Raw genomic sequence first — 17,506 nt, 5'->3', positions numbered from 1 at the left:
TATATAATGATTAAAGGGACAATTGACCAGGAAGATATAACCATATTAAATATTTATGCACCCAATGACAGGGCTGCAAGATACATAAAACAAACTTTAACAGAACTGAAAAGTGAGATAGACACCTCCACAATTATAGTAGGAGACTTCAACACACCACTTTTGGAGAAGGACAGGACATCCAGTAAGAAGCTCAATAGAGACACGGAAGACCTAATTGCTACAATCAACCAACTTGACCTCATAGACTTACACAGAACACTCCACCCAACAGCTGCAAAGTATACTTTTTTTCTAGCGCACATGGAACATTCTCTAGAATAGATCACATATTACGTCATAAAACAAACCTTTGCAGAATCCAAAACATCGAAATATTACAAAGCATCTTCTCAGACCACAAGGCCATAAAAGTGTTAATCAATAACAAAAAAATTAGGGAAAAGAAATCAAATACTTGGAAACTGAACAATATCCTCCTGAAAAAAGACTGGGTTATAGAAGACATTAAGGAGGGAATAAAGAAATTCATAGAATGCAACGAGAATGAAAACACTTCCTATCAAAACCTGTGGGACACAGCAAAAGCAGTGCTCAGAGGTCAATTTATATCGATAAATGCACACATACAAAAAGAAGAAAGAGCCAAAATCAGAGAACTGTCCCTACAACTTGAACAAATAGAAATCGAGCAACAAAAGAATCCATCAGGCACCAGAACAAAAGAAATAATAAAAATTAGAGCTGAACTAAATGAATGAGAGATCAGAAAAACAATTGAAAGAATTAACAAAGCCAAAAGCTGGTTCTTTGAAAAAATTAACAAAATTGATAAACCATTGGCCAGACTGACTAAAGAAATACAGGAAAGGAAACAAATAACCTGAATAAGAAACGAGATGGGCCATATCACAACAGAACCAACTGAAATTAAAAGAATCATATCAAATTATTAGGAAAAATTGTACTCTAACAAATTTGCAAACCTAGAAGAAATGGATGAATTCCTAGAAAAACATTACCTACCTAAACTAACACAATCAGAGGAAGAACAACTAAATAAACCCATAACAAAAAAAGAGATTGAAAAGGTAATCAAAAAACTCCCAAGAAAAAAAAGCCCTGGCCTGGACGGCTTCACTGCAGAATTCTACCAAACTTTCAGCGAAGAGTTAACACCACTACTACTAAAGGTATTTCAAAGGATACAAAATTATGGAATACTGCCTAACTCATTCTATGAAGCCACCCTATCCCTGATGCCAAAACCAGGTAAAGACATCACAAAAAAAGAAAATTATAGACCTATATCCCTCATGAACATAGATGCAAAAATCCTCAACAAAATTCTAGACAACAGAATTCAACAACATATCAAAAAAATAATCCACCACAACCAAGTGGGATTTATACCAGGTATGCAAGGCTGGTTTAATATTAGAAAAACCATTGATGTAATCCACCATATAAATAAAAGAAAGACAAAAACCACATGATCTTATCAACTGATGCAGAAAAGGCATTTGACAAAGTCCAACACCCATTCATGATAAAAACTCTCAGCAAAATAGGAATTGAAGGAAAACTCCTCAACATGATAAAGGGCGTGTATACAAAGCCAACAGCCAACATCACTCTAAATGGAGAGAGCCTGAAAGTGTTACTTTGAGAACGGGAACCAGACAAGGATGCCCGTTATCACCGCTCTTATTCAACATTGTGCTAGAGGTCCTAGCCAGAGCAATTAGGCTAGACAAAGAAATAAAGGGCATCTGGATTGGCAAGGAAGAAGTAAAATTATCTGTATTTGCAGCTGACATGATCTTATACACAGAAAACCCTAAGGAATCCTCCAGAAAACTACTGAAACTAATAGAAGAGTTTGGCAGAGTCTCAGGTTATAAGATAAAATACAAAAATCACTTGGATACCTCTACATCAACAAAAAGAACATCAAAGAGGAAATCACCAAATCAATACCATTCACAGTAGCCCCCAAGAAGATAAAATACTTAGGAATAAATCTTACCAAAATTGTAAAAGACCTATACAAAGAAAACTACAAAGTACTACTGCAAGAAACTAAAAAGGACCTAATTAAGTGGAAAAACATACCTTGCTCATGGATAGGAAGACTTAACATAGTAAAAACATCCATTCTACCAAAAGCCATCTATACATACAATGCACTTCTGATCCAAATTCCAATGGCTTTTTTTAATGTGATGGAGAAACAAATCACCAACTTCATATGGAAGGGAAAGAAGCCCCGGATAAGTAAAGCATTACTGAAAAAGAAGAAGAAAGTGGGAGGCCTCATTCTACCTGATTTTAGAGCATATTATACAGCCACAGTAGTCAAAACAGCCTGGTACTGGTACAACAACAGACACATAGACCAATGGAACAGAATTGAGAACCCAGATATAAATCCATCCACATATGAGCAGCTGATATTTGACAAAGGCCCAGTGTCAGTTAATGGGGGAAAAGATAGTCTTTTTAACAAATGGTGCTGGCATAATTGGATATCCATTTGCAAAAAAATGAAACAGGACCCATACCTCACGCCATGCACAAAAACTGACTTCAGGTGGATCAAAGACCTAAACATAAAGACTGAAATGATAAAGATCATGGAAGAAAAAATAGGGACAACATTAGGAGCCCTAATACAAGGCATAAACAGAATACAAAACATTACCAAAAATGACGAAGAGAAACCAGATAACTGGGAGCTCCTAAAAATCAAACACCTATGCTCATCTAAAGACTTCACCAAAAGAGTTAAAAGACCACCTACAGATTGGGAAAAAATTTTCAGCTATGACATCTCCGACCAGTGCCTGATCTCTAAAATCTATATGATTCTGTTAACACTCAACCACAAAAAGACAAAGAACCCAATCAAGAAGTGGGCAAAGGATATGAACACGCACTTCACTAAAGAAGATATTCAGGCAGTTGACAGATACATGAGAAAATGCTCTCGATCATTAGCCATTAGAGAAACGCAAATTAAAACTACGATGAGATTCCATCTCATCCAGCAAGGCTGGCATTAATCCAAAAAACACAAAATAATAAATGTCGGAGAAGGTGCAGAGAGATTGGAACTCTTATACACTGCTGGTGGGAATGTAAAATGGTACAACCACTTTGGAAATCTATCTGGCATTTTCTTAAAAAGTTAGAAGTAGAACTACCATACAACCCAGAAATCCCACTCCTCGGAATATACCCTAGAGAAATAAGAGCCTTCACATGAACAGATATATGCACACTCGTGTTTATTGCAGCACGGTTTACAATAGCAAAAAAATGGAAGCAACCAACCTGTCCATCAACAGATGAATGGTTAAATAAATTATGATATATCCACACAATGGAATACTACACATCAATAAAGAACAGTGACGAATCTGTGAAACATTTCATAACATGGAGGAACCTGGAAGGCATTACACTGAGTGAAATTAGTCAGAGGCAAAAGGACAAATACTGTATAAGACCACTATTATAAGTTCTTGAGAAATAGTATAAACTGAGAAGAACACATACTTTTGTGGTTACAAGGGGGGAGGGAGGAAGGGTGGGAGAGAGTTATTTGCTGATTAGTTAGTAGATAAGAGCTACTTTAGGTGAAGGGAAGGACAATACTCAATACAGGGTAGGTCAGCTCAACTGGACCAAAAGGAAAGAAGTTTCCAGGATAAACTGAATGCTTCGAAGGTCAGCAGAGCAAGGGCGGGGGTTTGGGGACTATGGCTTAAGGGGACTTCTAAGTCAATTGGCAAAATAATTCTATTATGAAAACATTCTGCATCCTACTTTGAAGTGTGGCATCTGGGGTCTTAAATGCTAACAAGCAGCCATCTAAGATGAATCAAGTGGTCTCAACCCGAATCAAAGGAGAATGAAGAACACCAAGGTCATACGATAACTATAAGCCTAAGAGACAGACAGGGCCACGTGACCAAAGGCTACATCATCCTGAGACCAGAAGAACTAGATGGTGCCTGGCCACAACCAATGACTGCCCTGACAGGGAGCACAGCAGAGAACCCCTGAGGGAAGAGGAGAACAGTGGGATGCAGACTCCAAATTCTCATAAACAGACCAGACTTAATGGTCTGACTGAGACTAGAAGAATCCCGGCGGTCATGGTCCCCAAACCTTCTGTTGGCCCAGGACAGGAACCATTCCCGAAAACAACTCATCAGACATGGAAGGGACTGGACAATGGGTTGGAGAGAGATGCTGATGAAGAGTGAGCCACTAGTATCAAGTGGACACTTGAGACTGTGTTGGCATCTCTTGTCTGGAGGGGAGATGGGAGGTAGAGAGGGCTAGAATGTGACAAAACCGTCACGAAAGGAGAGACTGGAAGGAGGGAGCGGGCTGACTCATTAGGGGGAGTGTAAATGGGAGTATGGAGTAAGGTGTATATAAGCTTATATGTGACAGACTGACTTGATTTGTAAACTTTCACTTGGAGCACAATAAAAATCATTTAAAAAAAAAAGGATCAAGAGTAAAGAAATATCTACAAAGAAGGAAATAAGCTTGTCATATCCAGAACAACACATTGGACTTCAAAACCAATAATCATTAGCCATTTTTCATCACTAAGGGAGTAAACAGAATTACTATGACATTCATGTTATATAGTGTGCTCTAAATTAAAACCAAAGTTGGGTCCAGGAAAAATCAGTAAAAATAAACTAGAGTATACATCTGTGTCTTAAATTATCTAAAATTCACCACCACCACCAGTTGTTGTTAAGTCAATTCCAACTCATTACATCTGGTGTCAGAGTAGAACTGTACTCCATGAGGATTTCAGTGGTTGATTTTTTTGAAATGTATCACCAGGCCTTTCTTCTGAGGAGCCTTGGGGTGGACTCAAACGTCCAAACTTTCAGTTAGCAGCCAAGCATGTGAACTATTTGCAACACCCAAGGTCTCCTATCTAAAATACCTTCCAGAAATAAGTAAAGCATCAAGTATTTAAACAGTATGTGCTGTATCAGGAAACCTTGGTGGCATAGTGATTAAGTGGTATGGCTGCCAACCAAAGGGTCGGCAGTTCGAATCCTCCAGGTGCTCCTTGGAAACTCTATGGGCCAGTTCTGCTCTGTCCTATAGGGTTGCTATGAGTCGGAATCGACTCGATGGCACTGGGTTTGGTTTGGTTTTTTTGGTGCTGTATCAATTCCTTACATTTTCAAGAACTCTTAAATATTTTAAATGCTTTCATATGTATTTTCTTCTTTTATTTTTACTATCAGTTTTGTGAAGTGGGAGAACAGGTATATCATCCACATTTTACAAATGAGAAAATAGTAAGCTAAAGCGAATACCAGAGAGATGTTTACCTGTGTTTTAATGATAATGCAAAGATATTCGACTTTGTGGATCATAACAAATTATGGATAACATTGGAAAGAATGGGAATTCCGGAACACTTAATTGTGCTCACACAGAAACTGTACATAGACCAAGAGGCAATAGTTAGAATACAGCAAGGGGATACTGCATGGTTTAAAATCAAGAAAGGTGTGCATAAGGGTTGCATCCTTTCACCATACTTATTCAACCTGTATGCTGAGCAAATAATTGGAGAAGCTGGACTATATGAAGAAGAATGTGGCATCAGGATTGGTAGAAGACTCATTAACAACCTGCATTATGCAGACGACACAACCTTGCTTGCTGAAAGGAAGGAGGACTTGAAGCACTTACTGATGAAGATCAAAGACCACAGCCTTCAGTATGGATTGTACCTCAACATAAAGAAAACAAAAATCCTCACAAATGGACCAGTAAGCAACATCATAATAAATGGAGAAAAGATTGTTGTTGTCAAGGATTTTGTTTTACTAGGATCCACAATCAAAGCCCATGGAAGCAGTAGTCAAGAAATCGAATGACATATTGCTTTGGGTGAATCTGCTGCATGGGACCTCTCTAAAGCATTAAAAAACAAAGATGTCACTTTGAGAGCAATGATGAGCCTGACCCAAGCCATGGTGTTTTCAGTTGCCTCATATGCATATGAAAGCTGGACAGTGAATAAGGAAGACTGAGGAAGAATTGATGCCTTTGAATTATGGCCTTGGTGAAGAATATTGAATATACCATGGACTGTTAGAAGAACGAACAAATTTGTCTTGGTAGACATACAACCAGAATGGTCCTTAGAGGCAAGGATGGCAAAAGTATGCCTCACATACTTTGGACATGTTGACAGGAGGAATCGGTCCCTAGAGAACTTCGTGCTTGGTAAAGTAGAGAGTCAGTGAAAAAAAGGAAGACTCTCAATGAGGTGGATTGACACAGCGATTGCAACAATGGGCTCAAGCATAGCAACGATTGTGAGGATGGTGCAGGACCAGGCAGTGTTTTGTTCTATTGTACATAGGGTGGCTGTGAATTGGAACCCACTCGAAGGCACCTCTCAACAACAACAATACATGGATACTATCCTTAGTATAATTTGGGAGTTTCTTCAGTGCAGGAGCTAATAACTCCCAGGGTGTGTGCGCAGGATGCATTTGGTGCTGTGCAGTTTACTCTTAATCACATTTTCTCATCTTGCTCCAATGATCCGTATAACTTCTCTGAGTTCCCCTTTTTTATCATTTTTGTACTTTATTATATACCATTTTATTGTGCTGTTTTCCCACGTGTTGAAAGTTGTTGTCTAGGTTGGAACCCTTTTAAGTTGTACTTCTAGGTTCAGATGGTTAACTTTATAACAGCATTTTTTGAATTTTTTAAATGGATCTATTATTATTCCTAATTGATTTAAGTCTGTAATTAGTCATTTTAACAGATTATAACAAAATAACAATTTTGTATAGCAATTTGTAAAGACATTTCCAAATATTATACTTTATCTTGTAAATTTTCATTTGGGGGGAATCAGGAGGACCATTTTTTCAGGTCTCACATTCACAAAAACTTTTGACCTTAATTCCAAATGTAGTTAAAAAGACAAAAATAATAGAAAAAAACTGACAGGATTATGTTTTTCATTTAGTTTGTGGTCTATGATTGGACTATACCATGTTATTCACTATAATTTTCTTCATGAATCCTATGATAAATTATCCTTTTTCTGGCAGAGTTATTTGATTGTATTTTTGGTGTTGAGAGAATTACTTTGTTAATTGTAAACATTTAAAATAAGCCATACTTTTGTGACTTTCTTGGGCATTTCTTTGTGTAATAGTATGCTAAATTCCTCAAAAAGTAGAAGTGTGAAGGGACTTTTCTTAACTATTAGTGGCCCTGCAGGTGACACAAATTGCCCCTAACTGATCTACAACCTTCAGTCCAAAAAGCAAAAACATCTGTGTTCCTATTTTTTATGTTCTTTGTTTGATTATGCACTAAACTCTAGTTTAGTGGTGATATTTTACAAATGACCACAACCATTTGTGATTTCTTTGGTGAGTGCTGCTGACAATTATTTATCATAATTATCGAGAAACCTTTGTGAAACATCTAAATAAATACTCATAGCATTGTTCCCTTAAAAATCTTTAGTTCTATAATGTTGAGGTTTTACCCCATAGAGGCTGTGTTGAATAGAGGTCTCACTTTACAGCTCTTGAGGTCTCAGTTGGCTACTTAGTTCATTGATAAATGTGCACCAAGTAGGGTCTGTTCCTTTTAGTTATAAACAAAACTCCAGTAGTATATATTAAAATAAAAGTTAGCTGCTTTTAAACTTTATGCATTTATTGCTGATGATTCTGAAAATTATGCACTTTGTCATTATAATCCTGAATATATTGGTATCAGAAATACATTCATGTATTTCATTAAAAAAAAAATTCTTCCAGCTGCTTAGCTTTCAAGCAAGCAAATTATGGATATTTTGTTTTATTAAAGTTGAGTTAAAGGAAACGAATTATTTTGTGTTTGTTCATACAATCTCTAGAACATAGAGGAATTTTAAAGGTGCTTTTCCTTGTCAAAAAATCATACTTCTTATATTATGGGAACAATGAACTAGCTTTCACCCTCAGAAAATAAATCCCTTTCAAGGTTCTCATTCCACACAACCTAGAAATGATTACTGAGATATTTACCCTTTTAACACCTGAATTCTTTCTTAGTGTATAGAAGCATTTTCTCTGAAAAGTCACCCATTCTCTGATTTGAAACAAGCAGACTTTATTTAGAACTTAATCAAAATGTCCTCTCTGCATCTCTCCTTCAAAGTCTTTTGTACCTTGGCTTTCTCTGTATCCATAAAATTATTTTTTTCTCCTGCCCCTCATTTCACCCTCTCTTTGATTCAGTGATTTTTTGTTTGTTTTCTCCCTCAGAACTCTAGTTTACTTTTAAGGCCTCAGACTCATCTCACCTTTAAATCCTATCTCTATGAGCTCATTCTGTGAGCACCACAACTCCAGTTCTCAGCTAAGATAGACACATGAACACTTCAGCATCACCACAAACTCAAAATTTCTAACAAAACTCATGCTTCTTCCTCCATACCCAGCTTTCCTGTTTTACTTCCTGTCAGTGGTTATCATTTGGCTACCAATTCTACTATAAGCCTTGACCCATATAATCCAAGTGAATTTTCTAAACTGGAAATTTGTTGATAATGAAAACTATGTCTAAAACATTTTAATGGATCATAATATAAATTGTAAACTTTGTATCTTGGCATAAAAAATCCTTCACTTTCTGAACCCTGCCACATTTTTCAACCCCTCCTTTTGTTCACCAAACATATAGATCTATTTGTAGATTTTTGAAAATGCCATGTTATTTCATTCCTATTGATTGATTGACTCCAAACCAGACCTGTTGCTGTCAAGTCAATTCAGACTCGTAGCAACCCTATGGACAAAGCAGAACTGCCCCATGGAGTTTCCAAGGAGCACCTGGTGGATTCAAACTGCTCACTTTTTGGTTAGCAGACATAGCTCTTAACTACTATGCTACCACGGTTTCCATTGATTGACTGAAGACATTTTCTTAGCCCTTCTTGGAATGCCCTTCCTTTCCTTCAAGATTCAGCTCAAAGCTTCCCTCCTCTGTAGAGCTGCCCTAAATCTTCCTTCTAGGCAAAGTTGGTCATCCTGCTCCCAAAGTTCCCATTGCATCTTGTATTCCTATTATTATAATTATCATACAGCATTACAATTATTTATTCATGTCCCTCTTTCCTAATTAATTATGCATTTCTTGAAGGCACTGATTTTTGTATTCATCTTTATAATTCCATGTCTTAGTTTCCTAGTGCTGCTACAACAGGAATATCACAAATGGGTGGCTTTAAAAAACAAATTTATTTTCTCGTGGTTTAAAAGGCTAGAAGTGTGAATAGAGTGTGGTTTTAGGGGAAGATCCTTCTTTATCTGTTTTAACTTCTAGCACTAAATAACCAACCTTTGGAGTTCCTGAACTTGTAGATTCATCTGCCTCAACAGTTATCAGATAGAATTTATCTTCCTCCTGTGTCAGCATGTCCTGGTGTCTGTGCTGTTTTATGTATAGCACAGAAGTGATCTGGTTTAGGACACACCCTACGTTGGTACGACCTCATTAACATAACGAAGAACAAAAACAGGATTATATATACAGGAATAAGGGTTAGGATTCTCACACATATTTTGAGGGGGCCCAGTTCCTCCATAACATCCTAGGACCTAGCATACAATGGGCAATAAAATAATATTTGTTGAATCAGTGATCCAGACTCATATTTCTTCAAACTTGGATCATTAAAAGAGCCTTCTAACTGGTTTTCCTACATTCATCGTTTCCTGTCTCTGAGGTATTCTGTATCCTGTCAACAGATTAATATTTCAGAAACACATTTGAACTTCAGGATACTACCACATTCCCTCGAAGTCAGTAACTTCCAGTTGTCTAAAATATAAAGTCTAAAATTCCTAGACTGAAATTTAAGGTGCTCCTTTTTTTTTTAAATCTAGCCCCAAAACTCTCTGCCACTTTATCTATTAAATTGATGAAACAGGTAATTATTTGCAACAGGTGAGATATTTAAAGTACTTTAGGATAAATACCTTGCATTGTTCTTTAAAAATACCCATTGTTTCTCAGACCAAATTGTTCTCTTCCAGAGGGCGGGATGGGTCTTTGGTTTTCTCCAAATCACCTTACACATGCAGTGTGGTCAGTTATCATTTTCAAACACTCCCTGAACTCCCTGTTATGCCTCTGCATACCCTAATTGCTCTGCTTGGCGTGTTCTTTCTCTAGCCTCTGCTTATCCAGATCCTACCCACACTCTAAGGCCTGACTCAGTTGCCAATCTCCTTGGAAACCTTCTTTGATACCTTTACTTCCTACCACATTGGAATGAATCTCTTTCTTCTCTGTACTTCTTATATTCTTTTGATACACCTATTCCATCTTATATAGTAGTTAACTGTTTGCGTATATTTTCTTCCCACTATAAAGTCCAGTGAATGAAAAGATTTTGGTCTTGTTGATTTTTATTAGCCACAAACTGTTTTTAAATGAAAAGATTTATTTGTAACTTTTGGAAGAAGAGCAATAAGGTGAGGGGAAGTCTTTCCTATTCATACTTTTAAGTTTTTGATTCCATATTACTATGAACAAAAATTTAAATACCCCTATTTAGAATTGCTTAGAGAGTGAATATTCTAGTGAAATAATATAAAGATTATGTGCTTGCTTTAAGGGTTTCATTGGCTCTCCTGGAGATGTAGGACCACTAGGACCTGAAGGAGAAAGAGTAAGTTCATTCCTTAAAATATTATTTTCTAAAGTGACATATTTATGATAAGGTTGGGCAACAGGGTCTTAAACTCAGATGTAATAGGAGGCAGGCAGGAAGTCTTACTGACTAAAGCATCAACTGCCAGAAATATAATCAGACTTTCTTGAATTTTGTTATAAAGATGTAATGTGATAAAACATATATGGTTGGATATTATATTTTTAATCAAATTTGAGAAAAATGTAATTTGGAATATTCAAACATCTACTAGTTAAAATTTTATTTTGTAACTCATTACTCTTTGAGTGTAAACTTTTTTGTCCTGTGATGTTATTAACAGGTCTTATATTTTGCACTTGAATTCGCAGTAAAGAATTTAGCCTGACTAGATATATTTTTTGCCTAATTTAATAACAGAAAATAGCTATTGATAAATTTTTGGTACTTGTGAATAAAGATGGAGCCTGTGCAAATGGCTTGTTATACTTTTAAAATATTAATACAGTTAGTTACAGAGTTTTGACATTCCACCTTCATCGCTGGTTTTCAGTGCCATGTGCAGGTCAGTGATTTCTCATTGCGTATCTTTATTTACACTATCAACATTATTTGAAAAAAATAGAATTAAATAATGTTATATGATCATAAAGTTTGAAATTAGAAAATGATCTTTAGAATTTAGATTTTAATTCTGCCCCTACAGAACTGCAGTTGAGGCCAAAATTTTCATTTCTGGAAACAGATTTTTCAAATGAAAGTGAACCAGATTATTCATTGCTAGATGAGTTTTTCAAATATGTAGTTTGAAGCATGAGTGAATTAAATCATATTTTTTGTGATTACTTGTGAATGGCCCTGCAGAGGAGAAATATTCAAAGCATCTAAATGTGCTGTAATAACAATCAAAAAGTTCCATCTTCTTAGGTGAGATGAGGTGAACATTTTCCCTTGGTTATTTCTTTTAGCAGTAAGAAGTATCTTCTTAAGAAGTTGTGATACCACACCTAATCACCTAACCTTTAAGTGATGCAAATTAATAGATGATGTATCTAATTTAGAGTGCTGGTGGCACAGTTGTTAAAGTGCTCAGCTGCTAACTGAAAGATTGGCAGCTCAAAACCACCAGCTGCTCCACAGAAGAAAAATGTGGCAGTCTGCTTCTGTAAATATTTACAGCCTTAGAAACCCTATAGAGCAGTTCTACTCTATCCTATAGGATCACTATGAATCAAAATCTGCTGGATGGCAATTGGGTTTGCTTTTTGGTATCCACAATTTATCAAGCAAAGGATTGAACTGCTTTTTGTTGACCCAAAGGAGCATATCTAGCTTGCATTGTTAATTTTGCTGCTTGAGATACAATCCTTTCCTGACCTTTTGGCATGAACTTCTTTCTAGTAAATGATGAAGTGATATAATAAATAAACCAAAGTTATGTGCCCTTGCACAATATTGTTATTTTAGATTTAAGTATCTTAAGCCCAGTGTTGATACTGACCATCAACATGGTATTACCTGTAATCACACTAATATTGACCAGTCTATATGAAAAATATCAAGATTTGTCACAACACATTAAGATCACCTCTTAATATTTTGCCTATCATGGGACTATATTCCAATTTTATTTGGCTACATCAAAATTATCATTAGAATCATGAATGGTATTGCTAACTACATGTCATTATTATGTTATGAAACATTTAAATAGAGGAAAATAGAAAATAATAATGTTAGTCACTCCTAAAAACAAATGGAAGGAAAAAATCATTTCTGGAAGTTAGTATTGTATATATTCATATTTATGTGAAATAAAAATGCCTGTGTAGTTCTGTCTATACTACCCTTAGGTTTCTGCTTAGAAATTTCATTATCAGTGAAAAAGATAAGACACACAGAAAGTAACTTGTCTAAGACTAAATACAGGTAGAAAGTGCAGAGCCTGAACACAGGTATTCTGGCTCCAAAGCCTGGGAGCTTAAGTTCTAAGCACCACTCCTTTTTACATGACCAGAAATTCATCCATTAGGTAGATCTGAGCACAATATGATCTCAAGTTCAGTGATACTATCATCCTTATTTCTGCTTGGAAACCCTGGTGGCGCAGTGGTTAAGTGCTACAGCTATTAACCAAAAGGTCAGCAGTTCGAGTCCACCAGGTGGTCCTTGGGAACTCTACGGGGCGGTTCTGGTCTGTCCTATAGGGTTGCTATTAGTTGGAATCGACTCAATGGCAATAGGTCGTTTCTGCTTTACCGTTTTCAATGCTGGGTTTATCTTAAGGCTGATTTCCTATATGATTGCAAGATTGCCAGTGCAAGGACTAAATGTCTCTTTTTCATGTCCAGCCAGAGAGGGAGAGGAGGGTGCTGTCCCTTAGGTATGGAAAATGAGACTTTCTTGTTTGCCTGACTGTGCCAACTTCCATCATGTGTCCACCTCTAGACAGATAAATGTTACCAGATGGATTTCAGGATCATATTTGGAAGTGCAGATGAGGTGGATTCCTGAAGAAAATCTGGATTTTCTTATGAAGAAAGAAGGGAGCCAACGATAAGCAATCAGTTAAATTAGTGTATTGCAGCTTCTCTGAATGTAACACCAGTTTATAGGACAATTTATTTCTCTCTTCGCCATACTTCATTGATTGATATTCGAGAGGAAAAGATCTGTAATATCTAATTCATTCACCTGTTCAACAAATATCAACTTTTGACTTTTCTGTATTCTAGGGCATTCCTGGACTGCGTGGAAAGAAGGGTCTTAAGGGAAGACAGGTAAACTTTAATTCTTGTTTCTTCACCTTCAGTTTAGACCAGTATAATCAAATTATATGTTTGTTTCTTACTTATTAAAATATGAATGTATTTTTTGTTGTTGTCATCCACAATCCATCCCATTCAACAGAGTTTCATTTTTGCCACTTTAACAGTCTTATCAAATAATTACCTAGAATGTAAAGAAAATCTTAGAATTTAAAAATAACTGAATCTGCTATTTCTAACCCATTTAATATACTGATGGAAGAAACTCTTATCCCCAATGCCAAGAAGCTAAAATATCACAGAATATGCACGAACGTTTTAAAACGCTAATGGTAGCACTGATCAACCTTATGTTTTAGAAGTTTTTAAAATGCCTACTTCAGGTGTTGATTCAGGTTATGATATGGGGTGTTTAAAAAATCAAGGAAAGTGAATTTTATTAGGTAATAAATCTTTTCAGAGACAAAAGGAAACTGACATTATCTAGTACCCCATTATTAAACAAATGAGAAAAAACTACATTCAGAAAAATGTCCTTAGGTGATCCTGAGTTAGTATAGCCAGTTAGCCACCTGCCTTCCACTTGTGTTATTTTTGCTATAAGTATGCTTCAGAAGTTTTGCATTGCACATTTCAAAGACATTTTTTAGGGTAAGACATTCTGTGCTACACAGTGTTCTTTTGCCTATAAGGAAGAAACTTCAGTTTTTCGTAACAGTGTTCCTAGAATTTTGGTGTATACAAATAAAATTGTAATGATAATGCTAAAGGATTATAAATCTCATCAAAATATTAAGATCATTTTTAAGACATTTTCTCCTCTGAGGTTTGCAGTATTTCTTCAAGACAGATTAGAGTAGGTATTAGTATCAGCATTATATACTTGAAAAAATTGAAAGGCAAAGATGTTAAAAGACTTGCTCAAATCACATAGTTAACAAGTGGGAATATCCAAGAACTGAGCCCAGCTCCTTTGTGTTTAAATCCAGGATTCTTTACCTTACTCCTCAGATAATCACCTTCAAATAGCTCACATTAAGTGGCAAACATATTAGCAAGGTATATTAAACATCATAAGATACTTGTATTTCAATTTAGATGATTAACATTCTATGAGAAGAATGGTCATTACTATTTTAATAACAGTAAAAGAATAAGATCATTGTGTAATATTTGTACCCATTTCGCTATAGAAAATTATTAAGTGTGTAGAATATTAAAATGGATATTTTCTGTTAGTAATTTATTACATTTTATACTATTTGTTATATTTTCAAATAGATACTTAAATACAGGGACAGAACTAAAGGACTCTAGGTCACCAAAAAGAATTAAGTCAAAAACCAGGAAATGCCCACATTGAAAGTGTCAGTATCCAAGAAACTTTTGGCTATCCAAACATCAAAGACTCTGCCTTTGAATTTTCTGCCGATTTCAGTGTAGACTGGTGTTTCATTACAGTACCGCTGTGTGGATCCCTGGTTATTTCATGCATTATCATTACATGAATCCCACTAGAAAATGTACTTTTTTACCACTGTCACTCCCATTTAATTGAATAATGGTGTTATTTTTTATTCACCTCTCTGTGTTTTAAATGAATTTGTTTCCTCAAATATTAGATAGATAGAAGTATTCATTGTTATGAACATAGACTGTGATTCAGTTTTAAATAATTATCATATCATGTAATTTGTAGAATAATAGTAACTCTTCTTGGAGTGAAAAAGACCTCCATGAGCTTTATGTAACATTTTACACTTAGATTTTAAAGCCTTGATATTAAGGCCAGAAATTAGAAAGACAAATTACTTTGCTTTCTGTATTATTACGTGCGGTATGAAGTACTCTGATAATCAAAACAGAGTGAAAATAATAGGCATGAATAACTTCGAATCTAATTTTAAACATGCTGCCATCCAGTCGATTCCTACTCACAGCAACCCTATAGGACAAAGTAGAATGGGCATAGGATCTCCAAGGAGCAGCTTGTGGATTCGCACTGCCAAACTGCCGGCCTTTTGGTTAGCAGCCAAGTTCTTAACCACTGTACCACCAGGGATCCAATCTAAGTTGAGATTCTTATTAATCAGGATAAATTTCTTTAGACTACTAAGTGGTTTCTCAGCTAAGTCGTAAAGCTCTGTGTTTCATATGGATAACCACACCAAACCCAGTGCCATCGAGTTGATTCCGACTCATAGCAACTCTATAGGACAGAGTAGAACTGCCCCATGGAGTTTCCAAGGAATGCCTGGCAGATTCGAACTGCCAACACTTTGGTTAGCAGCCATAGCACTTAACCACTACACCACCAGGGTTTCCTTCATATGGATAGTTTACAAAAATATTAAATTGTGTATTTATTGACATCATATACATACATAGAGGACAGAGCATAACAGAGTAAAATTTCTGTCCAAATTGTCCACTGACTTAGTAACATTGCTAAGCTTAGATTTGGGAAGATCTTACCGTAAATCACATGCTCAGACTACTGGCCAAATGATCATTTATTTCCCTGAGTAAACACTCAGCATGGAATTAAGTTGTTGTGAACCAACTTACTTAGTGATTTGTGTATTTTTTTTTTTACACAAAATTATAGGCTTAGAAGTAAGAGGTATCTTCTCCTAGACAGTGTAAATATTATATGAATGCTATTGAAAATGGACACATTTTAAATAACATATTATTTTGGTTATTCAAGTGGTAATTATTTATTATTTAGCCTTGTACTGGCATGTTCAAATTTAGCGTTTTATTAAAAGTTCCATTTAAATCTTACTTCCCAGAAAAATCCTTTTTTCCCCAAAAGAAAACATTGTGTTTATTCAGTTTTTACAATTTGAGTTATTTGTAACACAGATTTTTTTGTTGTTGTTGTTTGTTTTCGTTTTCAACCAGTATTGTTAGTTTGAAGTAGAAAAACTGTTTTTGTTATGAATTGGGAATTTTTAGGATCAAAGGATATGAAAAAGTAATTAACAACTTTATTCTTTGGTTTTAGTTTGTTACCTTTTGAGTTTTTTTTTTTTTTTCTTCCTTGTATTATAGTTATACTTGATTTCTGGAAATCAGCATAAGGTACTAATCACTATAATAATATTTTTTTTTATTGTACTTTAGATGAAGGTTTACAGAACAAACTAGTTTCTCATCAAACGGTACACACATTGTTCTATGACATTAGTTAACAACCCCACGACATGTCAACACTCTTCCTTCTCAACCCTGGGTATCCTATTATCAGCTCTCCTGATCTGTTCTGCCTTCCAGTCCCTGCCTCAGGGATGGTGCACCCTTTTAGTTTTGTTGCATGGGGCTGTTTAATCTTTGGCTTAAGGGTGAACCTCAGGAGTGACCTCATCACTGAGCTGAAAGGGTGTCTGGAGGCCATACTTGCAGGGTTTCTCCAGTCTCTGTCAGGCCAGCAAGTCTGGTCTTTCTTTTTGAGTTAGAATTTTCTTCTACATTTTTCTCTGGCTCTGTCCAGAACCCTCTATTGTGATCCCTGTCAGAGCAGTCAGTGGTGGTAGCTGGGCACCATCTAGCCGTACTAGACTCAGTCTGGTGAAGGCTGCAGTAGATGTGGTCCATTTGTCCTTTTTACTAATCTTTCCTTGTATCTTTAGTTTTCTTCATTCTTCCTTGCTCCTGAAGGGGTGAGGAAGGGGTGAGACCAGTGGAATATTCTAGATGGCAGCTTACAGGCTTTTAAGACCTCAGACATTGCTTACCAAAGTAGAATATACAACATATTCTTTACAAACTATGTTATGCCAGCTGATCTAGATATTCCCCGAGATTATGGCCCCCACAGCCCTCAGCCCAGCAATTCAGTCCCTCAGGGAGTTTGAATGTGTCTATGGAGCTGCCATGACCTTGCCTTGTACAGGTTGTGCTGGCTTCCCCAGTATTGTGTATTGTCTTATCCTTCACCAAAGTTACCACTTATCTATTGCCTATTAAGCGTTTTTCTATCCCCACCTCTTCCCTTCCT

The 17,506-nt window shown here is 36.1% G+C and overlaps 1 protein-coding gene across 1 annotated transcript in view; it reads left to right on the top strand.

Annotated features, from left to right (window-relative positions):
• Positions 1 to 17,506, top strand: part of COL24A1 (collagen type XXIV alpha 1 chain) — a 364,074-nt gene that overhangs the window by 53,210 nt on the left and 293,358 nt on the right. The window contains exons 10-11 of the mRNA XM_064279962.1: positions 10,700 to 10,753; positions 13,471 to 13,515. Of these exons, the coding sequence (XP_064136032.1) occupies positions 10,700 to 10,753; positions 13,471 to 13,515 (99 nt within the window). The remainder of the gene's footprint in view (positions 1 to 10,699; positions 10,754 to 13,470; positions 13,516 to 17,506) is intronic.

This window comes from Loxodonta africana, chromosome 3 (assembly GCF_030014295.1).
Source record: "Loxodonta africana isolate mLoxAfr1 chromosome 3, mLoxAfr1.hap2, whole genome shotgun sequence".
In the NCBI taxonomy this organism is placed as follows: Eukaryota; Metazoa; Chordata; class Mammalia; order Proboscidea; family Elephantidae; genus Loxodonta; species Loxodonta africana.
Note: the sequence above shows the minus strand (reverse complement) of the source record. Positions and strands in the feature narration are given on the sequence as shown.